Raw genomic sequence first — 23512 nt, forward strand, 5'->3', positions numbered from 1 at the left:
GGAGCATGATTTCTGTTCTCATCCTGAAGCAGAGTTCTTAACCCGAGCTACTATTTCTGGGTTAGTGGAGTCTGTAATTTGAAACGTATGTAACCTGAAGCGTATGTAACCCGAGGTACCACTGTAATGGCTTCAGTCAAGACACTGTCTCACCATCAACAGTAATACAGAAGTAATAGAACTGTGTTATCATCCAGGTTTGTTTGGGGTTTTTTTTAATATTATATACTCTCTGCTCTGTGTGCACGTGTGTGTATGTTTGTACAAGTTTTTATGTTGACTATTATGTATTGTTTAATGCACAGATGGGGCACTAGTGGCCCACCAGATGCTGTTAGACTCTAACTCTCTTAACCCCCAGCAAGCATGGGAAGGTGGTCAAGGATGATGGGAGTTGCAGTCCAACAGCATCGCAAGGGCCATAGTTTCCCCATCCCTGGTTTAATACATGTTGTATTGGGTTTATGATGGCGAAACTTCTGGCATTGAGGGAAGACGTTATTTCCCACCTCCTTCTTCCCCCAGTTTCTCCATCTCATGACCACCTTTGTTCAGCATGCAAGGAGTTGGTCCAACCAAAAGGCTATGGTATGGCTAGTGGGTGAGACAGCAAAGCGAGAAGGTCCTAGGCAGGCAGCTGCAAGGAGGCCCACCTGAAAGTGGCTCCAGGCTAACTGCTCCATCTCAGCCCAACATGAGGGCACCATTCCTCACTAGCTTTACATTAAAGGGTGTTGAGTTAATATGAGCCAGTGCTTTAAGCCTTTATCGTGCAAAACTCTTACTTTTTTCGGCTTGACTTCAAGTTTGCTATTACAACAATGCTTATAATAGGCATATGTGGCATTGGCACCTTTTTGTAGACCCAACTTTTCTTGCTCTTAGACTAAAAATAAAGCATCCAGGAAAATAGCAGGAATATAAATAAGTGAAATGAACATAGGTTGGATATTGCAAGTAGATGGTTTTAATTTGCTTTGACTATATTTGTATATGTTCCTAAAGAATAGATATTGTGTTACATTTCTTCTTCAGACAAATAACGAAGTCGCTGATTGCCATGAGTCTCAAACCAATTAACATGCCAAACACGTGATTTTTAGAAGAAAAAAATACCACCCTTAAAAGTCTAAAAATCAGGCTGTTTTTCATCTGTCACTTCATGCTACCTAGTACCAGGCTCACATGGGAATGCTCCTCTAACTCATTTCTGATGTTTTAAAATCTATCAATCCTTAAATGGAAGGAAGGACACTGCATGAGAACTGGTAGTGGTGTTAACTCCTGTTCTTTTGCTAGCCTGAGCTCTGCCACGGTTCCGCACCTGCACGGGCAGCTGTCACATGCCACGTGTTCACTGCTTGTTTTACTACAGAGCAACTTCTTTTAGGTACCAGTCCACAGCTATTTATAACATCAGGAGGTATCAGAACTCCCACAATGAAACATACCACCTAATTTTCACTTGATATGTCTCTAAAAATACTACAAGTAGCTTGTGCCATCCAAACCTCAAGTTCCAATCACTGTTCCTGCTTCTGGGTTTCATACTTGGGAGGGTTATTGCCTTATAAAACTAGGTACTGCCCTTTACCACAATATCTCTAATTTTATTGACACATCTTTCGTAATAGCCAGTTTTTAAGCTATTGTTCTGCTGCTTTACTTTTCCTGCTGGAGAGTTTTTTTAGCTGAATTTATAAAATATATGTTTTTGTACATATCTACCCATTCTTCAGTCTCTTATTCCATGAATGACTTCCCTTGCATGCTTACTAATTTATCATAGTTCACCCTTAATCCAAGCAAGGTTATTAAAGATAAAGGTAAAGGGACCCCTGACCATTAGGTCCAGTCATGGCCGACTCTGGAGTTGCGGCGCTCATCTCGCTTTATTGGCTGAGGGAGCCGGCGTACAGCTTCCGGGTCATGTGGCCAGCATGACTAAGCCGCTTCTGGTGAACCAGAGCAGTGCATGGAAACGCCGTTTACCTTCCCGCCGGAGCGGTACCTATTTATCTACTTGCACTTTGACGTGCTTTCGAACTGCTAGGTTGGCAGGAGCAGGGACTGAGCAAGGTTATTGGTTTCTGCCAAAACACAGTTGCCTATATGTATGCTTGGGATTTAAAAAAAGCAGGCCCATCGTGATCCAATGGCCCCCTGATTCTGAGAAAGGAAAGCACGTAGGTAAAAGAACACAAACAAAAAGTCCCAGGATCAGGATGCAAAAGAACTCACTAATGGAAAACAAAACAGTATGAAAAGTAAACCAGAAGAATTGCAACAAAGGGTTTTTAGGATGCAGATGTTGCTGATGGTGGATAGCAACCCCTCCCTCCTTCCTCTTGTACAGCATGCTATTTTCTTCTTTGTTTTTTAGAAGCTAAGAGACAGGGTGTTTTTTTGCTTAAATCAGTGACTGGCTTCCTACTGAAAGAAGTGCCATTCTTAGCCACACCCTGCTTCTGACCTCCTCCCTATCTTGGTTGCTTACCATCTGCCCAGCTGGGGTAGTTTCATACTCTACTGTTTGCCAGCATACTGCATATTCTTGGAGATGTATTATGTGAGCCACATGGTAGATTGGAAAGTCACACTGGTAGATTAGGCAAATCACCCCCTTCTTGTGACAGGAGGCTTTTATATATAAACGATGAATTTATATAGTTCATTACTTATGAAAAAGCAAAGATGATTACATGCTTCCTTCCAGGTATATCCCTTGTGCCAGTCATAGGTGTTAAGGGTGAATGAACTGGAGTTAAACATTCAGCTTAATTTTAGCTTGCTTCTCTGTCTAAGTCCTAAATCACAAAGTGATTCACTCTCCTGCCTGGGCTCTTGAGATTCAGAAATAGAAATATACATAACTGCACCCCATGATAAAGCAACATGGACAAACAAAGACATGAAACCAAATTTTAAAAGCAAATACAATGCCAGTTTTTCTCTTTCTTGTGGCTACATGTGCTACAACGCCACTCCAATCCACGCCACTCCTGGAAGAATAAAAATATTAGCTCCTTTAAAAAAAGAAATAGTTCGTGGTTTTTACTGTTACCAATGTTTTCTGAAATAGAAACTCTGGAAGCACGTTTCAAATGTTAATTTGTGTTCACCTTTTTCCATTTAGAGATGTTGAAAGGGGAGACAGCTGTGTGTCTCCTATATCACGAGAGCTTTCCTCAGGAGCTGTTTTGACAGCGCTCGATAGTGATATGCTTCCTTGACGTCTCAATATTTTCATGATTGTTCTTTTGTATCCTCTACATGCAAAGAAATAGATAAAAGGATCCAAGCAGCAGTTTAAATTCATCAGGAAAACAGTGTAATGGAGGGTCTTTTGGAAGATTTGCCGACTGCTGCATGGAATGATATCTTTAAGCACAATCTTCTTAATCATGTATACAATAATGGCAACATGATACGGACTAAGACAGATGACAAAGACAACGATGATAAAAATAATTGTATTAAAAGCCTTCTTGTTGGTTCCGGACTTTTCAGCTAGTGGGTTTTCTCTTGCAATATGGCAGAGTTTGCAACTAATTTTAGAGTAACAGACTAATATAATCCCAAGGGGGAATGCGTATCCCAGAAGGCAGGCTCCAAGAAGTATCCAAGGGAGATTTGCAATTCGTTCAAAGTTTGGGTATTCCATGCATGTTATTCTTTCTCCTTCCTCGTATGACATTTGCTGTAAAAGCAATGGAATGGTTTGGGCAAGTACAAGAAACCACACAAAGCAACAGATGTACGTGGCACATTTAACTCTTCTGATCTTTGTGCGTAAAGGATGAACCACGGCGACAAACCTGTCAATGCTCAGGCATGTCATGAAGTTCACAGCGGCATAAATGTTGATGTAAAAGACAAGTGCTGAGAGTCTGCAGAGTGCTTCTCCAAGTGGCCAGTGAAAGCCCAGTGCGTAGTATGCTATTCTTCCAGGCAACGCCGTAGTGAAAAGAATGTCTGATACAACAAGATTCGTTGAGTAAATAGTAGTAGAATTCATCTTCTTTCTGTTCTTAATGATTACAGCCAAAGCAAGTGCGTTTCCAAGCATTCCGATTAAGAAAATAACACTGTAGAACATGGGCAACAGGATATGTGCCGTATCGCTGTGCTCGTATAGGTCACAAGTTGAATTATTAGTCTGATGGGCTGTTGAGGCAGCGGTGGCCCAGGCTGTTGCCATAGCTGATCTATCCAGGAAGTTTAGGAGACCTAGAAAAACAGAAGGGGCAGGGGTGTGTGTTGTGTTTAATATAGGCAGTCATATTTTTCATTGCAAGTGGTCAATAGGTTAGCCTTGTGTAAAAACCAAGTAGTTAAATTAGTAGTTAAATTATTTCTTCTTCTTTTAAAAAATATAATTCCAACTCTTTAAGTTTGGATTTCAAAACAGCAGTCTATAGAAGATCAGAAGTTTGAAATGAGATAAAGCAACTTAATAACTTGGAAAGGAAGGGCCAAAAGCCATGCCTCTGGTTTCTTCGGGATTAACCTAACTGCTCACTGGCAGTATTAATAAATGGAGAAACCTGCTTTCTGAAACTGACACCATGACACTAGACTTGGAACAGTATGACAGAACGAACTTTCTGTCTGAAAGGATCGTTGGCAGACCAGATCAGAAATACTTAATCCTTGCAATGATGCAAAATACACTGTCAAATCTTCTGATGTGGCTATTTTTTTTCACCCTGTGAAATATTGCCCATGCAGTCTCCCTGGGAATGGAAATTCCAAAGCCCACCTATCCCAGTGGCCTGCTCTCTCTGGTAACTACCTGACTAACTTCTGTCTGTAATCCTCACGTCAGTCTTAAGAACGGAAGCAATTGTGTGCTGTTAAAGGGAAAGTGGTAAGCAAACAGAGGTGGGAGCTTAAAGGCCAGGGAAGCAGCCAATAATATATTTATTCATTTATTTATTTTTAAAAACAAAAGCAGTCAAAGCTTTGACTACAGCTCTCTAGCAGTAGGTCCTGAAGATTTACTTTGCCAAAAACGAGTACAGTATTTTGTGTGTGAACTTCTTTCATGTGAATTGAGCCTTTGCATTGTTTAAAGAGGTTCTATCCTCTCCCCAAACACCTCCAACATGCTCAGACTCACTTCTTCACACACATGCACACCCTTTGTTTTATGGTGTGTCGAAGGGGGAAATAAGTTTGTGATATTATTTTAGGATTGCACGCCCATTAAGAACCCTCCCCCCGACCCGGTGCACAAACCCACCTCTCACTTTCAGCACAGTAACTCCTTATTTACCAAATAAAACTTTGCACGTACATACTACTTCATAAACCTTTTCACTAGTCCAACAATTTTTCCATCCTGCATGGCTATGGTTGTATGGGGGGGGGGGGAAGAAATGAAGTCTAGGTTCATTCATCTACACTCCACAGTGGTTAGAAAGCTTACAGTGGTTGGTTGCGGCAGCAGAAGTGGTTGTGTGGCTTTCAGCTCCCAAACTTACATGGAGTTTCACTCTGCTTGGTCCAGTGTGTTGTATAGTTAGCAACCCTCAGCCACACAGATTGCTTCACGACTGTCTTACAAAGCTGTCTTGTGGCACAGTTAATAAAAACAGGATATTAGTTCAGTTTGTAGTAACATTATTTCTGCACCTCACTAGCTGTCTTGGATGATGAGGGTATATTCTTCCATTTGTAGTATATCTGCAGCAGCAGCAACTTAGAGCTCAGTCCATAGTGTGTTTATTGAGAATTATGTTTTGTGCAAGTACAAACACTAACCTAGTTTAGGAGGGCGGGGTGGAGACAACAGATGCAGAAAAGAGGAAGGAAGAGACTTTGCTGGCACAACTCATAATGATTTTTTGTTTCAAGTGCAAGGGAGCTTTTAATAGGAGACATGAATAGATAGAGCTGCTCCTCCCAATTTCTGTGTATTTCACAATATTATTTATATGTGATTCCTAATTTTGGGGTTTCCAGTAGTTGCAATGTTAACAGCAGTTTGCTTCAAGTGTTTTTGAATTTGTTGTGCTTATATAGCAGTGCCCTGAACTAACCAGGGGCTTTATGTGCTGAGAAGCTAGCATCTGTATTTGTATCCCTCGACAGAAATGCATGAAATAGGAGCTATAGATGTAATGCCCCTATCTCACAGCCAGCAAAGCATTTGCACAGCTCTTTAAGGGAAGCTGGAATCCTCATTATCTGTTTTGATGGGCTGTGGGAATTGGTGGGCTGAAATGCTCCTCCATTTCAATAATTTCTGCATGGTTATAGTTGTGTATGGAAGATGTATTGGACAGTGAGAACTCCACAAATAGGCTTGGTTATTTGAACAGGACAAAGTTAAACTGTGTCCCCCTCTATCCCTCTTCTCACTCTGTGGCTGATTGGTGCAATTCTAGCCTCCTTTAAGGGTTGTTGCACACACACAATGTCAAATCAGACCTCACAACTGAAAAATAAAGAAGATTTTGTAACTTTTTTGTATGTTTTTATGCTTAAGTATACCGGTTCCGTTCCATATTCTGTTCAAACTCAATACATTAATCATATGTCCTTTTCCAGATTTTTCTGTCCGGGGAAAAATTGCGATAGATAAAAAATCAGCTTTGTAAATTTATCTAGTTCATAAAGCAGAAAGCCTGTCAAAATATCAAGAGAGGATGAGTGAAGTAAACACAAAATGATATTGAATTATTGCCAATGTGAGGTTAGGATGACCATATCTAAATGAGAACATAGCATATGAATATAGTTGTGTGCAGTTTTGAAATGTGATTGCCTGTGAAAAGTGAAAAACTCTTAGGGTCATATCTATTAATGTCTTGAATTGGCAGAGAACCCTAGAGATGTCAAAATGAGTTGCTGAATGCATTAAACATACATTCTGCAGTGATACAGACCAGCATGTATATAACCTTTCACTGTAATGAAGTGGTTAAAAGATACACAACCATAACCCACAACTTGTCAGATTGGGTACATTAAAATAAGATTTAACTGTCAAATATACATAAAGTGCAATGATCATTATCACACTGAAAGCAATGACAAAACTTTTTGAAAGTGTATGATTTGCAGTTCTTAAATAAAAAGTCTGAGGCTGCAATCGTATGTACGTTTATCTTAATGAGTGCTGCTGAATACAGTGGAACTGAGTTTTGAATATAAATATAAGAGTGTACTGTTATTTTTTTTTGGGGGGGGGGTTCAAACTTACTGTGGGATAAAATAGATATGAGAAAATGCATTGTGAATATTACTTTTCTGCCCCACTTAAAAAGCCAAAGTATATTACAAGGTCACTGTTCATTTAACATAAACAACAAAACATTGTGAAACCTATTCATACACCACTTGGAGTGAGATCCAATGTTGTGTATGGAGTGAGATCCAATGTTGTGTGTGGAGTGAGATCCAATGTTGTGTAAGGAGTGAGATCCAATGTTGTGTGAGTGTTCACACACATAGCAGGGCTTCTCTTTCCTTCCCTTCCCCCTGTAGTCCACTGTGTATGCCAGAGATCTGCATTGGCTCCCAGTACGTTTCCGAGCACAATTCAAAGTGTTGGTGCTGACCTTTAAAGCCCTAAACGGCCTCGGTCCAGTATACCTGAAGGAGCGTCTCCACCCCCATCGTTCAGCCCGGACACTGAGATCCAGCGCTGAGGGCCTTCTGGCGGTTCCCTCATTGCGAGAAGTGAGGCTACAGGGAACCAGACAGAGGGCCTTCTCTGTAGTGGCACCCACCCTGTGGAACACCCTCCCACCAGATGTGAAGGAAATAAGCAGCTATCCTATCTTTAAAAGACATCTGAAGGCAGCCCTGTTTAGGGAAGTTTTTAATAGTTAATGCTCTATTGTTTTTAACACTTGATTGGGAACCGCCCAGAGTGGCTGGGGAAACTCAGCCAAATAGGCAGGGTATAAATAATAAATTATTATTATTATATTAAGTCCAGTCAAAGGCGACTATGGAGTTGTGGTGCTCATCTCGCTTTTCAGGCCGAGGGAGCTGGCGTTTGTCCACAAACAACTTTCCAGGGTCGCGTAGCCAGCATGACTAAACTGCTTCTGGCGCAACGGGACACCATGACGAGTGCCAGAGCGCACAGAAACGCCGTTTACCTTCCCAGCCGCAGCTATTTATCTACTCGCGCTGGCATGCTTTCAAACTGCTAGGTTGGCCGAAGCGGGGACAGAGCAATGGTGGGAGCTCACCCTGTTGTGCAGATTCGAATCGCCAACCTTCTGGTTAGCAAGCCCAAGAGGCTCAGTGGTTTAGATCACAGTGCCATGCGCACCCCTCTGTGATCAGAACAAAGCCAATCTTGTTTGGCATCCTTTTCTCATAGTGGCCAAGCAGATGTTTATAGGAAGCCCAAAAGCAGGGCACGAGTCCAACAGCACTTTCTCCATTTATGTTCACCTGCAACTGGTATTTACAGGTATACCCCAGGTATACCATTTCCATTACGTGAGGTAGCACCCCCACCATCATGAATAGGCTAGCCTTATCTTCCACCAATTTGTCTAAGCCCCTTCTAAAGTCATTGTGTGGCGCCCATCGCAACATGTCAGCAAATTCTGTTTTCTCATTTGCTGTGTGAAGAAACACTTCTTTTTGTGTCTCCTGAAATTGGCAGCTTCATTGGGTGACTCTGAGTTCTAGTATTAGAAGAGAACGAGGAAAAAGTCTCTCTGCCTACTTTCTCCACACTGTGTGGTATTTTTCACGCCTCTGTATGTCCCCTCTTGATTGCCTTTTTTTCTAAACTAAAAAGCACCAGATATTGTAAAACATGCATAGGGCTGGACTACTTTAGAACAAGTGGGAAGACATTTTAATGCATCCCAGAAATAAAAAGTTTTAAAGAAAAAAATCATTTTTAAAAGGGAACTGTAAAGTCATTATCACATTCTTTAAACATGGATAGTGATTAAACTAGTTTGTAAATAACAGCTTAATATTACTTCATATCCTATAATTATCTATCCTTTATTCTTTAAAAACTTGTACTGATCCAGTTTTTCCCCCCAGTACTCTTTTAATATAAGGCTTAATTTCTGGTTCTAACTCCCACCTCAATTAGAAACATTAGCAATGTTGCAATTGAAATTAAAGTTATTTGTATTCCTGCAACAGATGTTAACTACAGTCCTATTACATGCTTCTTATTTTTCAACTTACAGAAATATTTTAGCCAGAAAAGCAAACTCTTTACAAATCTAATTTACCTTCCCCTTAACTTAACTTCCCTCCCCTCCCTTCTGCAGTTATTACTTTCATATCTTTTTGTTGCTGCATATCTAATTCAAATATATTTATAAATTTTCCTTTATCCCCCCCCTTAGTTATCTCTTACTGCACGTGTTTATGTCCATCCCACTAATGTTTAAATTTGTTTACAATATGTCCTGAAATAATCAATAAATTTTCCCCCTTCCATCGTAAAAAGTCTCTCTTCTTGATTTCTTATTCTTCCAGTGAGCTTCTCCATCCCTGCATATTCCCTTAAGTTTAATTGCCAATTTGCCCTGCTGCATGCTTCTTATGAACATTGCTGTATCATAAATATTCTCCACAAATTGCTTCTCTCTCCTGTCTAAAGAAGTGCCCGCTTCATAGTCACATCAGAAAATTTGACTCCCACAGCAGTTTAAATGCCTTGTTTTGAAAAGAACAGAACATAGTTCTCTACTCACTTTATCAGTAGTTTGTTAAGTCCTCTGTTAAGTCCTCTGTGTGGTGCTTGCACTTGCTACACATTTCAGATGCAACTGTTTCCCCTTTGCGTGTTGTTCTTACGAGTGATTAGGTCAGACTACCCTTTTAAGGACTTGATGGCATTTCCCCTCCCTGTGGCTGAAGTATACCTAAAAAAAACAGTATGGGAAGTGACAGCATCTATTCACCTCATGTTTTTCATGCTTCGTTCCCCCCCCCCCCAGAGTGCATTTAAAAAAGAAACCAACAGATCATGGCTTTCATAGACCAAACCTTACTTCATCAGTCCCCCCCCCAAAAAAAAAGAAACTCCGAAAAGCAGAGGGGAAAGTTAAAATTGCTAGATATGATATCTACCGTAAGATGAAGGTGTTTAGATTTTAGCCTGATGGGCTATGGTGGTGTGGATGCTCAGCGTTGTTGCAGATATCATAATCTCAGCACAAGTGGCTCTTGAAACCAAGGTCCAGACTTCATATCATGATGGCAGCAAGGTATCGTACTTTTCCGGGTATAAGACGAGGATTTTTTTTTTTACTGCGGCAAGGCCTTTTTTTGATTGGGTGTTGCAGCGGCATTTGGGCAGGCGATAGGCAGTAGCTGGCGGTGAACGGACAGCCGTTTGGTGGTTTCTTTGTTGTGTAAGTGATTCTCCCCTCAAAAAAAGCTCAAAAACTCTGGACAATCTCCCCCCGTTTTCTAAATGTTGAGTCCCCCAAAATACATGGGGGCGTGTTCTCATTCAAATATAAAATAGGAATGAGAGTGTGATCTTCCTTTAGCAGTAAGAGAACACCTAGGGCAAGCAAGGCCACACATCCACAAATAAAATCGAATTAGCTAGACAAGAAAGCCAACTCAAAACAGAACCTGCCACACTAAAAAGGGAAGAACTGTGACGTCTACTTGACATTTAGCCAATGTTTTGTTTACCTAGAAACAAGTATCAGGTTTTGGTGAAAAGTGAGGTTTTGTGGGGTAGATAGGTTTTGTATATCATGGTCTGACTAAAAGAACTTAAAGCATCTCGTGGGTTTCTATGACAAAAAAATGGAAAATGTTTTGAAAGGGCCATGGTGCTGTATTCTGTATCGTCTGTTTTGTGGGGTTTTCAGGACCTCCCCGACTTAAAAAAGAAGTTGTGTTACATAATGAATGGGATGATACAAGCCTAAACTAAAAAGCACTCATTCCATAGGAAATTACCTGGGGTATCTATGTATGTCAATTCCCTGAAGCATCTCTTGATTTTAGTGTGGGGGATTTTGTACAAGTAAATTCCACACCAGTTAATGCAAATCAGTCCATGAGTTGTAAATGTAATCAAGTTTGCAGTCATATTTGTTCAGTTACTGGCAGTTAACTGGTGTTAAGAGGCAAGCTATTAATATGCTGTGTGATGTGCCATTTTTAATAAGCTGTCACCTGCTTAGTATTTTATAGTGTAGTCTTTCCAAAAAGCAATGAAATGCTCAGGTGTGTGTTTGTTTTTTAATGTAGGCATGTGATCAAAATACAGTGGTACCTCGGCTTACAAATGCTTGAGGTTACAGATGCTTCAGGTTACAGACTCCACTAACCCAGAAATAGTACCTCGGGTTAAGAACTTTGCTTCAGGATGAGAACAGAAATCGTGCAGTGGTGGCGCGGTGGCAGTGGGAGGCCCCATTAGCTAAAGTGGTACCTCAGGTTAAGAACAGTTTCAGGTTAAGAACGGACCTCCAGAACGAATTAAGTTCTTAACCTGAGGTACCACTGTAGTACTTTGTGCGACTTCAGTGATGCAGTAAACATGATTCCATTTATGGATTATGTGATTTGTGGTGTTCTTGTTTGCACTTAAGAAACATGTTTCCAAAGTTCACTGCCATTAAGCAATATGGCAGCTGCCTCAGGTTGTGGCTGCAACAGCCCCTGAAGCTAGCTTGCTAACAACAGTGTTGTAACTTGGGGTCTCAAATTTTAGCCCTGTGCAATACCAAAATTTGGTGCCCCCCGCCCGGCCCCTCACCTTACATTCTACATAATAGTTGCAGAGCCCCCTGTGGTGCCACTGAGACTCTGCACCCAGTGCGACTGAACCAGTTGCTCTCCCCAAATCCATCTCTACTCCTAATCTACCCTCAGGTACAGCAGAAGATGTTGTTCCATTGTGAGTCCACTCAGTTTCTGTGCCTGAAATTACTTTCATTCCAGGCTGCAAGATGTCTTCAGCCAGGCCTGAGCATCACACATGCAGACAATTGCAAATTTGGTTAAATATATGGAGGAAGCTGCTTTTAAATTCAAGTTACGTAATCCACAGTACCATGGCATTTATTTGCAGCTGAATTCTGTCAAATGCCAAATATCTGAATGCTTTTCCATACAGTTTTACCCTTTCCCCTGATATGTTCAGTTTTGACGTGCATTCAACATTTGACTCCCTACCATTGATACATATACCATGTGATCAGGGATGATGGGGAAGTCTGCTAATCATGGGAAAGTCTCCTTTGCACTGTCTGTTGGAAAGAATTATAGTCTCAAAACTCCAGACAGGACTGAAGTAACTCCTTTCCCCCTCCATCAACTTCTAGCACAGTAGTACTTATGCAGCAGAATGATGTTACAGAGTTCAAAGTTGATAGATTGTACAATTTGACTACAGATGCGGCACCCTATTGTCAAATATCCCCATCTCCTCATTATGAAGTCTCTGCTCCAACCTCATATAAGCAGCTCTAGGTTTTAAAAACAATAAAAGACCAAACACTAATGCTTTTTAGTTCAGAGAAAATAAAAGACCAAACACTAATGCTTTTTAGTTCAGAGAAAATTGGCAGCAAAGGACACATACTAGTGCCAGGGTTAGAAACATCAGGCCCAGGCGCAAAATGTTGCCCTCCAGATCTCTGTTACTAGTCCTGGTACTCTGCCCCAAAACAGTGTCTCTTACTGACTTGGCTCTGCGCTTGACTGTTTTTGCCTGGCTGGCATGTGTCTTTAAACTGTGACAACGTCGCTTGCTTGTGTGGATGGCAGAATGAATGATTTAGAGACCTCTGATTTTTCTATGACTGGAATGTCGCCTACTGTACAAAGGGAAGAATTGCATCCATTGCTATGCCCTCCTTTGCCTCTTACTCTCCCATCACTGGCCTCTGGTTGCTGGCACTTTGGCCATGAAACGGGGTGGCCCTTGGGCTGAAAAAAGATTATCCATCCCTGTGACCAGGGACGTACCCAGGGGTTGACCAGGTTGGCCTCAGCCCATCTGTTTACTCAGTCGAATGCTCCTCCACTGCTCTTTGTGGCTGTGCAAGGCATGCAGACTCTTCTGAGCACCTCAGCAGAAGAATACAAGGGATGGGGCAAGGGGCTCCTTGCAAAGGGCACAAGGGAGTCTAGGTATGCCTCTGCCTGTGACCATAGAATCATAGAATCATAGAGTTGGAAGAGACCACAAGGGCCATCGAGTCCAACCCCCTGCCAAGCAGGAAACACCATCAGAGCACTCCTGACATATGGTTGTCAAGCCTCTGCTTAAAGACCTCCAAAGAAGGAGACTCCACCACACTCCTTGGCAGCAAATTCCACTGTCCAACAGCTCTTACTGTCAGGAAGTTCTTCCTAATGTTTAGGTGGAATCTTCTTTCTTGTAGTTTGGATCCATTGCTCCATGTCCGCTTCTCTGGAGCAGCAGAAAACAACCTTTCTCCCTCCAGTGGTGGACCAGTGGTGGAGCTAGCCGCTTGGGGCACCCAGAGTAGCGGCGTGCACCCGGGGTTGGGGCGATCCGCCCAGGGTGATCACGCCCGTGGGGTGCAATCTGACACAGTGGCAATCACGCCAGGTTAGGGGGTGCAATCGTCACAGCCGCGCTCACGCCCAGCCGGGGTTTTGTCACCCCACCCTCTTTATTACTACACGACACAAGCTCTTCTCCACCTTTTGCAATGTCCTTGGTGGCTCATGCTAAGGATAATACCGAATTCTGTCCTTTTAAGCAAGAGAAACCAGGCACCAAACTTTCTGCAGTTAGTATCTGGTGAGTTATTATCTTTCCTGCTGAGACACTATAAGTAGAAGTGCCAGCTATCAAGGATCATGAGAGGTGTGGGTAATGGGACAAGCTACTTAAGTATCTGCAAATACAACGGGCATGAAAATTAGTTGGTGCAGACAGACTCTTTATATTTCATTGCAGGTACTTTCAGATATTACTATTACTGTCCAGCAATGTCCCTTCCATTGCACAGAGATGGTAAATGCAATGTACAGTAGCTTAAGATTCAGCCATCAGCCTGTCATTAACCCTCTGGAAAAGACATACGTTTATTTAGGCTGGGGTACTGTCAATGCCGCAAAGAGTCACAAGTTATGTGCAAAGTCCTGACATTTCAGAGCTCACGCCCAGCCGGGATTTTGTCACACCCCCACCCCCAGGGACGAAAACCTGGGGCGAACCGCCCGCCCCCCCGTCCTACACCCATGACAGAGGTTTATAGAGATTTATAGTATGGAGAAAGGGGATAGAGAGAGATTCTTCTTTGCTGAACTCAGTACTAGAGCATTGTACTACAACTCAGCTTTTCACAGTAAGATCAGGACAGACCAAAGAAAGTGCTTATTCATACAGTGCATAAATAACCTCAGGAATTTGCTGCCATTAGATGCTTCATGGGATAATAGATCTATCAGTGGTTATTCACCATGACTTGTAAATATAGGCTCTTTGTTCAGAGGTAATGCAGTTGTTAATACTAATGACTGAAGGAAGAGGCAAACAACAGGGAGTAGCTGTTGCCTTCATGCTTGCTTGTAGACTTCCCAGATGCTTGAAGCTGCCACTGTAAAACAGGATGCTAGGTGAGATAGACCATTAATCTGATCCAGCAGAACCTGATAGTCTTATTTTGGTGCACGTGGAGACAAGGCTGAACTTTTATTATAGACAGCATCAAGCACTTTGACTAGGTTTTTTCAGTCTCGTGAAACCTCTTCTGTAAGTAAACATATTACTTAACAAGAAATGGGCATTGTGATAGAGAGTTGCAAAACCTCAAAAGCACAGAGAATAAGGAACTACATGGTTAGGATGCTTCTGGATAATTTTTTGCCTGTGCATCTTCATTATCAAAGACCTGACCACACATGGCTTTATATAGATGGAATTATAGGGGGAGGGGATACAACTGGCATTCGATTTCTTGTCTGCCATACGAGAACCCCTGCACTACCAGAACCTTGGTTGCAGGGACGCGGACTTATAAAAAATATTGGGGGGGGCCCGGGAAAGCTCATGAATAATAAATAAGCTCATGAATATGCAAATAAAGTGGCGTCGCCTCCTCGTGAGCGAATAGGGGAGAGCGTGCTGCGCCTATTAATCAGCTCCAAAGGAAATTGGGTGGAGCTTTTGCTTGGGAGGGAGGGCAGGAGGCATGCAGCCCGCCCCTCCCTGTGCATTTTGGGCTGGGGGAGGGGCGGCGATGGCGCTCTGCTGGAGGGGCGCCGGAGATTATTGGGGGGGGCGGAGCCCCCCCAAACGAATTTTTGAGGGGGCTTAGGCCCCCTCAAGCCCCATGGAGTCGGCGCCTATGCTTGGTTGCGATTAGTTGTTGCCATGTTACAGACAGAATACATACTGGGCTCTCTTATCTTTTTCAAACATATTAGATAGGACTGCATTTTCAGTTTATACTGGTATTTTCCATATTAAAAACCTGTTTACATGCAAGGGCATCACACTGACTTGCATTACACGTGTCAGAATGTTAATATTTTTTAATGCCCTTAGAAATATAGCTCCCCAACAATTTTCTGATGTGAGGATCTTATGCCTCCCCAGGCCAATGCTCTGTTGATTTATAGCAAAACAGATTACCAGTAATGCACATCTGTTGGGGGCTTTAGTTCCTGAGACTTGATGCTGACTTTAGAAGACCACTGGCTACCACTTTCAAATGAGGTAGCAGCTCTCTGAGGGTTCTTGTTGTAACTGAAGGAGGAAGCCAAGATGAGGGATGCCTCAAGCCATCCTTTACTGGCTTTTGAGGAAATGTTGGTGTTCTATTTAATGGTTTGTTTCTTTGTTTGTTTACATTTAGAAAGCTAGTAATACTTCTGTAAATAGTGACTTGCCTAAGACCACACAAAATGTTCATGAGCACTGCAGTTTCCTGGATCACATTCTTTTATGCGTTGCACCACAGTCTTGGCCTCAAGCCCCATCAGCAAAGGAACGTACACAAGCATGGCTGCCTGTCTCAAAGAAGTTTCCCGCAAAACCAGTATGGCAGTAGCACTATTCTCACAGAGCCATTGCTCCCAAGCATGGTCAGCCACTAAAGATAAAAGTGAGGCAGCACAGCCGAGGAGAAAATGCATGTCGCCAGGTTTGTGAAAAGCAGCACAAGAAACAATGACATTTGGCTCCTTGCTCACCCAGCTGCAGTTTCCTCCTCAGTATTGCTCTCTATCCTTTGAGGGAAATGATGCTAAGAGAATGTATGAGGCAAGAGAACATTTGGTCATTGTGGGAGAATGTGCTTAATAGAGAACAAAATAACTCAAAGTAGCTCAAAGTAACTTGTGTGTGTGCAACAAAGTGGGAGAGCCAAAGAAACGCTACGGAAAAAAATAACTGGGTGTGACCTTGCTGCAATAAAAAACTTCTGTGTTTTGGTCTTGCACCTCTAAGCACATGGTTTCATGTTATTATTCACAGAGACACTAAATAGGTGGTGATGTGTCTTGAAGAGGGCTGTGAATCAGAGTTTTGAGATTCCTGTTTTCTTGCTTTTCTTCTACTTGAATTTGATAAACTGCACCCTCCCCACCCCCCGGAAATATTATGTGTATAATGCTCTTTTGCTGTTTGCTCTTTAAGTAAAAGTAGCTACTCAAGATAAGCTACCATCGTTATACTGAAATATATTCCTACTGCTTTTATAGAGCACAGTTTTCTAAGCAAGTCTTTCTATGAAAGCCAGTTCCTACTTTCTGTCTCTTGGTTGTTCTTCAAAATAACCAAGTATGATGAAGAAAAATGGATCATGCAGAAAAGAGACAGGTGAAATCCCTCACCTCTGACGTGCTAGATAGGTGCTAAGATGAGAGTGGGCCTGGTTCATCATTCTTCATCCAGCAATAGCAGTTTTAATGATGGACTACAGGGTTGTGTAGATGGGAAGCAGGCAAGGGTCTTTCTCTCAGCTTTCTGGGTTGTTGTCATCATATTCTAATCTGGGGAGGGGAAAACCTCTGGTCATTCGTAGAATTTTTGCTCTAAATAAGATAGGCACAGCATTTAACATTTTAAATAGACTGAGAGACATGTTTTGACTTCAAAATCAGTCACGGGAGAGAGGCTGAAGCCTTTTTGTACAGATTCTATTGACCCCCCATTTTTGCACTGTATTTTGTCTCAACAGCTTGGGCCCTGTATTTGCTCTTTTTGTACCATTTTATTGCTCCATTCCAAGAGTGCAAGTGACACAAATTCTAGGCCAGTTTTCCATCACAAACAAGACACTGGTCTATATATTGGGTTTGCAGGTACAGTATGTATTGATTTGCTTGCTTTTCATTTACTTAGCAGTGCAGCAACTTTCATTTCCTTGCAGTGTTTTCCAGAACTCCCCCGTATTATATACTCTGTTTCCAAATATTTAGTCCAAAGACACAATAGAATTGTTTGAATTGGGAACTTTTCAATTAATGCTGCAGTGCATGGAGTTGCATGATGAACCTGAAGTGCTTGCTAATTTTGCAAATGTTAGTGACAGTAATCCAAACACCTTGTGGAAAATGGAATTCAGTGAGTGTCCATAGTTTCTCCCTTTTCCATAGCTGTTAGTGGAGAACACTTTCTGCATGTCAAGTATTTCCCATTGACAAAAAAATTATTGATTAGGTAGGGTGAGATGGTTCTCCTTGGAGTTTAAAAATGTGTGTTTTAAACAAGTTAAGAAAACAGGAGGCTACTGGAGCCCCTGGGCCTTGAACTGGGAGTCTTAGGGACCTAGGTCGGCCAGACCTGGTATATGATGCAAAGTCTCTGTCTTCTGAATAGTTAACAGAGCAGTGCATTCTGCTTAATATAATAATAACTTCAGCTCAGATGCTGATGTTTGGAATCTTAAAGTGGAAATGCATCCCTTGAGTATAGCCTCAAACCTTGCTCTGCTGACAGAGCCATTCGTTATTCCTAATAACAGAGGAAAATAAAGTACATGCTCTGCAAAGTCTGTTATTTTGATCATTTTTATCTTACAAGTAAGGCGATAACTGCTAGCATCTAGTCTAGATGTTTATCTCAGCTTCAGTTATTCTTGGTGTGCTTTCCTTTCTTATCATGACAAACTGGTAGGTGTGCCGTTAAAAACTTCACCATGTGCAACAGAGATTTTGCTTGATTATGTGGTTTTGTCATTTGAATGTGCTTTTCTCGTGCCGACTAAATGCCTGTCCAACATATGGCACACATTCAAGCAGTTTGTCAGAATTCAGTGGCAAGACTTGTTAAAAAAATATTATTGATCCAGAAAGAGCTACATACCGAAAGTTCTAAAAAGGTTGAAGAGCTGCACATAACAATAGCATAATTTATAAAATAAATACAATGGCCAGCGGAAATTGCCAGTTTTTTATTCATCTGTTCCATGTTCATTTTGGGGTTGGTTTTTTTTATTAACATTTTGCAGAAGAGGGGGAATGAATATGCCACTGTCAGGTTATTACTCATTTCTGCTTCTCCTGCACTATGTACACAACCGTTTCCTTTTAAATACTTCTTTCTCTGGCTTCAGCATCTTCTTGTGTCTCATCTTTCTGTAACTTCATATCTCCTTTCCAACCCTTCTCTCCGTTTAAAGTATTTTACCCATTGTTTTTAAATAGTAGAAATGGGGAGTCTAATGAAGAAAAGTCATTAAGTTCATATTTGCCTGTAGAAGTAAATTCTGGGGGGAAAGGGTCAGATCCAGTTGCACTTTGCTGCACAACAATCGTCAGCAGATTGGTGCATGGTTTTTCAACTGTATTCTCCCTCTCCTTTTTATATACGCAATTGGACTCAACCCCTCACCCCACCACCACCACCAACCAGGCACCATTACTGAAACACCATATTCCAAAAGATTTAATTGGCAAATTGTTTCCACCAAGGTGTTTTCATTGGTTGTGATCTAGCTTTGTTTCTTGTTCTCTCCCCTTTGGTTTCAATCACTTTCCTACTCACACAGATTTACTGTGATATCTGCTACATTATTTATTGATAGCAATAGTCAACCAAAGCATTGTGTAATAAAAGTTGCGTTTTTAAACTGTGCGTTTTTGTCTTGTAGCTTTTAACTTCTGGGTCTTACATCTGGATTGTAGCTTTAAGTGGGCTGGTAAGTGTATTTCATTACTGTTTTCTTTACAACAAGTTAACAGTTTCCAGCACTCACATGCACTTTTCTGTTTTAATATTTACAGCCTTTACCAAATTCAATTCAGCTGAAGTTCTTAACAACAATAACCACAAAAAAATGTGGCCAAAATGGTTCAGCACATAAACTTTGCCTGTTATTTCCCTTCCAGTTTTCTCCGTGGCTCAGTACATAGGCTAGCTTTCACAGAAAGATGGCTGCTACATTACATGTACTCTACACTCCATTTAATTAAAAGAAATCCCAGTGGTAACTAATAGAGCCTTTGATACAGTTTATAAATCTATACATTGTCAGTACTTATCCATTACAAAGAGGACTGTCATGATAGGAATGATAGAAGGGAGGAATGCTTTAGGGGGGTTTCTTCTTCAGGGTTTGCCAAGACCTGCGGAAGATTTCCCAGAAGGAGAGGGTTTGTGTTCCCTGCACCAATTCTACAGCTGGCCAGTGATAAGAGAACTGGGCATGGAGTGATGCCTTTTTAGGCAACACAAAAGGTTAAGTGCAGTTGTTGGATATTCACAGAGGAAGCTGGGGCAACAAACTGGGTTGTTTGAACAGCTGTGTGTTTGATGCTGGCTTGTTCAATAAACCACGGTTAAAAGAAACTAAGACTTAGCGCAGCGCTTTCCAGACTTGGTAACCTCCAGATGTTGCTGGCTGGCCATGCTGGCTGGTGTTGATAGGAATTACAGTCCAAAACATCGGAAGGGTACCAGACTTGGGAAGGCTGGGTTAGCGCTACGTCCGAATGTGGCAAAAATGGCTTGCTTCACTTACTACCAGTTGTGTCATGGGCAGTGCCCATTAGATGACCATAGGAAACTCTAATCGAGAGTAACTAGGTACAGTACCTTTGATGTCAGCATTTGAGCATTTTGCTTTGGTTTCGGGGGGGGCACAATTTTCCCTTGTGTGGATGTTGGCTTGATACATGGAAATGAAGTAAATTACAATGGAAGTTCCACTGAATGCTTCTAAGTAAGCTGCATAGGATTGGGATTTGACCATTCAGGTTCAGTCAGCAGAAATAGAATAATCCGGAAAGTCCCTTAGACTGTAGTGGTAGGAAACCTTTTCTATCTCGTTTATATTTTTCCGTATCACATGAGTGAGGGTTTTTTGTGACCAGTAAAGATTGGATCATAAGTTCAGTGTTTTGTATTGTATTTTAAATTCTGTAGCCAGTTGCTTCCTTTTTGATAAGAGAAGTCTAATAATCACAACAGAAGAAGCGATAATATGGGAGGTTTGCGGATTTTTATTTGAGTAATTATATCCCACCCTTCATTGGGGTTTCCAGGCAGCTAACATAATCAAGTACACAATTTTTTTAAAAAGGTAAAGGTACCCCTGCCCGTACGGGCCAGTCGTGTCCGACTCTAGGGTTGTGCGCCCATCTCACTTAAGAGGCCGGGGGCCAGCGCTGTGCACAATTTAGAATTTGCTGGCACCACTGGATAGCTCAGTTGTTAGAGCATGGTGCTGATAATGCCAAGGTTGTTGGTTCGGTCCCCATACGGAACAGCTGCATATTCCCGCAATGCAGGTAGTTGGCTTTGATGGTCCCTTCAAACTCTACAATTGTATGGTTGCCATACAGCTGTGAGATAAATTAAAACAGGAGGATACTGAATATTTAAACCACTAATGAAAACGAAAGACATAAGAGCAGCCTAAAATCCCATAGAAAAAAATAAAACCAGGCAAAATAATTTTCACATACTTGTTTTTTCCACAGCATTTCTGATGCTCTGTTCTCTATTTATAACACTTATTTTCAAAATGAAAGTTGTTCCCCACCCCCGCCAGGTTTGAATCAAAACAGAACAGTCATTGCCAAAGATGGCAATGACTGAAGTTATACTTACCTACTTTTTAATTGGACAATACAGGGTTGCATGAAGATGGAGGGTGATAGATCTGTAAGCTGTATCATATAATAGTTATAGTGGCCATTTCTAAGTCAGTGCACTGTATGCTCAGATTTTTAAATCTATACATAAACATTTAGTTACGTAAGTTCATGATTGCGGCCATCCGAGGACCTCAGGGTGATTTACAATATAAATACACAAAAATACATAACATAGTAACAAACAAAAACAATAGCACCACTCCCAACACACAGTTTAAATGGCCATAGATTATTTAATTAGAACTTGGGTTCAAATCTCCACCATTACCTCAAATACTGCATTTTATGCACATTTTATTCCTAAACACACAACCACAGGGCATCATTTGCGCATATTGTACACGAGCAAAAAGTGCTGCTTGTATCCACAAAATATGCACAGGCAAGTCAGTAAACAAGGAAGGATCCAGCCAACACACGACAACCACAAACAATTGGTAAGCTACAATATGCACTTGCATTTCACACCAGGTAGTGCAGTTCTGCCTTAAGAAGGGAGCCTTAAGGTGTGTGAGTCCTCCAAGCCTCTTTCTGGATTAAAGTGAACTTCTTCAACATGGACCTTTGTGTACTCATGGAGTCTTCCCACTGCAGGACATGGGGTTGGGATGCGGTGAGTTTCTGTGCACTTGGCGCACTGAGACACATTGCTCCCCCTGGAATATCTTGATAATTTGAAGGTGAATCAGATCATTTAGTGTTGGTGCAGAGGGCAGTTTTGCTGCAAATACTCACATTTTTTTCCCTGTTCCCTGTTGAAGTGAATGGGAACCAGTATGGTGAAAAGTGGTCTACAAGGGCACGATTCCTAGTAAAATGCAAGCTTTTAACAAAATGGGTGGGCTTATACTTTAGTCATTCTCCAGCTCTGTCATCATTACCTTGGAACTAGATTTAATTTCTTCTACTCTTTACTTCCCCTTTCAAGCTATATAAAGTGTTCTTTAAAATAATATATGTAAGTTGCATGCATCACTAAATGCAAACTGTCCAAAAATAGAATCTATATTTGGGTTTCAGCTCACATGTCTTCATTGAAATCTTGCAGCAGGTATTTTTATTTTTTAATTTTATTTCTGTGGGAGTGGAGTGGGGGCAGTTGCCTCACACCTGTAGTAAAACACTTCCACTTTGCAAACTGCACTGTGTTTCAGTGTTTGTAATTATCAGATCTTTTTCCTTTCAAAGTGATCAGCACTAACTTCTTTGAAAGGAAATGGGAGTCATCGCCTGAAACAAAATGTACACCTGTCTCTGGATAGACTGATTTGCTGTCCAGCATTTCTTTTGTCTGGGTTATGTTTCAATGTATGCACCTTGATGCACCATAATGAATACTGGTTGAGACTTTCCACTGACTCCCTACAACCTGAATGAAAAAGTGAAAGCAATATTGATGATCACCCAAGCTCCAAATGTTTACATAGATCAGGGGTGGCTCTCTTTCGGTCCTCCATAACTCACATCATCTCCAAACATTAGCTATGCTGGTGGGACCTGAAGTGAGTTGGAGTCCAGCAGTATTTGTAGGTTCAGAAGTCCTCCACCCCACATGTAGATCTTAGAAAGCACTGGGGATGAGATGGACCCATAGTCCAATAGCAGTCCTCCAACTCTGCTTTCTAGAGTCTGCCCTCCAGGAATAAAGTCACACTGCATAGTTGGCTCAGACAAATACTGTGGCTGGTGGTATTGAATGTTGATTAGAGATACAGGTCAATCAACAGATTCAGACTCTTACCATCCATCTTTTGGTGCAGGTTATCCACTAGGATACCAAGGCAATTTCCGTCTATAAACCAGGGTGGAAATCAGATTGAAAAAGGATCAAGATAAATGGTTTCCTCCAGGAATACTGGATCAAGCTGCCAGAATGCCCTTGAACATCTTGCCCATAAAACGAATTTTAGAGATTAGGCAGGGCCTACCTCACGCTTGGCAAAAAACACTGAGCATAGGGCTAGCAAAGCTGCTTTCTGCAGGGCTCAAGGAACTCAGTCACACAGCCAATCTAGCAGGGTTGAAGTCGCCATTCGTCAACTGATTCCCCACACCACTTGTGGGGCAGGTGGGTGGGTGAGTTTGAGGGAAATTGCCTCACAGGCCAAATTGGGACCTCTGCTGTCAAAGAAAGGCTAGTGTTAAGAGGTACATCTTCAACATGCGACAGAGGTGGTACAATGAGGCTGCTATGTGCACCTCTTTGGAGAGGGAGTTCCACAAGTTAGCTTCAATGGAGAAAGCCTTTGTCTGGGGTGCCATTCCCTGCACTTCTGAAAGTAGAGAGAAGCCCTTTGCAGATCTTAACATCCAAAAAGCTGGTAAGGGATGTTCCATCTATAATTTCTACAAATTTTCAATTTGGGATATTGTAGCTGAAGCTCTGTTTATCAGACATTTTGAATACAAAGCCTTCTTCTAACCAGCAGCCCTTTCTGGACCCCATAGCTCAGTG

At 41.7% G+C, this 23512-nt stretch overlaps 2 protein-coding genes across 2 annotated transcripts in view; one reads left to right on the forward strand and one right to left on the reverse strand.

The window, feature by feature from the left end:
- Positions 1 to 23512, forward strand: part of UBAC2 (UBA domain containing 2) — a 78791-nt gene that overhangs the window by 30690 nt on the left and 24589 nt on the right. The window contains exons 5-6 of the mRNA XM_081908258.1: positions 17136 to 17259; positions 19050 to 19097. Coding sequence (XP_081764384.1) covers positions 17136 to 17259; positions 19050 to 19097 — 172 coding nt within the window. The remainder of the gene's footprint in view (positions 1 to 17135; positions 17260 to 19049; positions 19098 to 23512) is intronic.
- Positions 945 to 10254, reverse strand: GPR183 (G protein-coupled receptor 183). Its single transcript, XM_081908830.1, has 3 exons — positions 10075 to 10254; positions 9696 to 9866; positions 945 to 4230 (listed from the first exon to the last, which is right to left on the reverse strand). The coding sequence occupies exon 3, from the start codon at positions 4199 to 4201 to the stop codon at positions 3119 to 3121; it is 1083 nt and encodes a 360-aa protein (XP_081764956.1). The 5' UTR covers positions 4202 to 4230; positions 9696 to 9866; positions 10075 to 10254; the 3' UTR covers positions 945 to 3118.

Source organism: Podarcis melisellensis (assembly GCF_964234715.1).
Source record: "Podarcis melisellensis genome assembly, chromosome: 4".
In the NCBI taxonomy this organism is placed as follows: Eukaryota; Metazoa; Chordata; class Lepidosauria; order Squamata; family Lacertidae; genus Podarcis; species Podarcis melisellensis.

What these genes read in the sequence shown, in the direction of transcription:
- GPR183 (XM_081908830.1), bottom strand. Translation starts at nt 4,201, where the DNA reads ATGGCAACAGCCTGGGCCACCGCTGCCTCAACAGCCCATCAGACTAAT.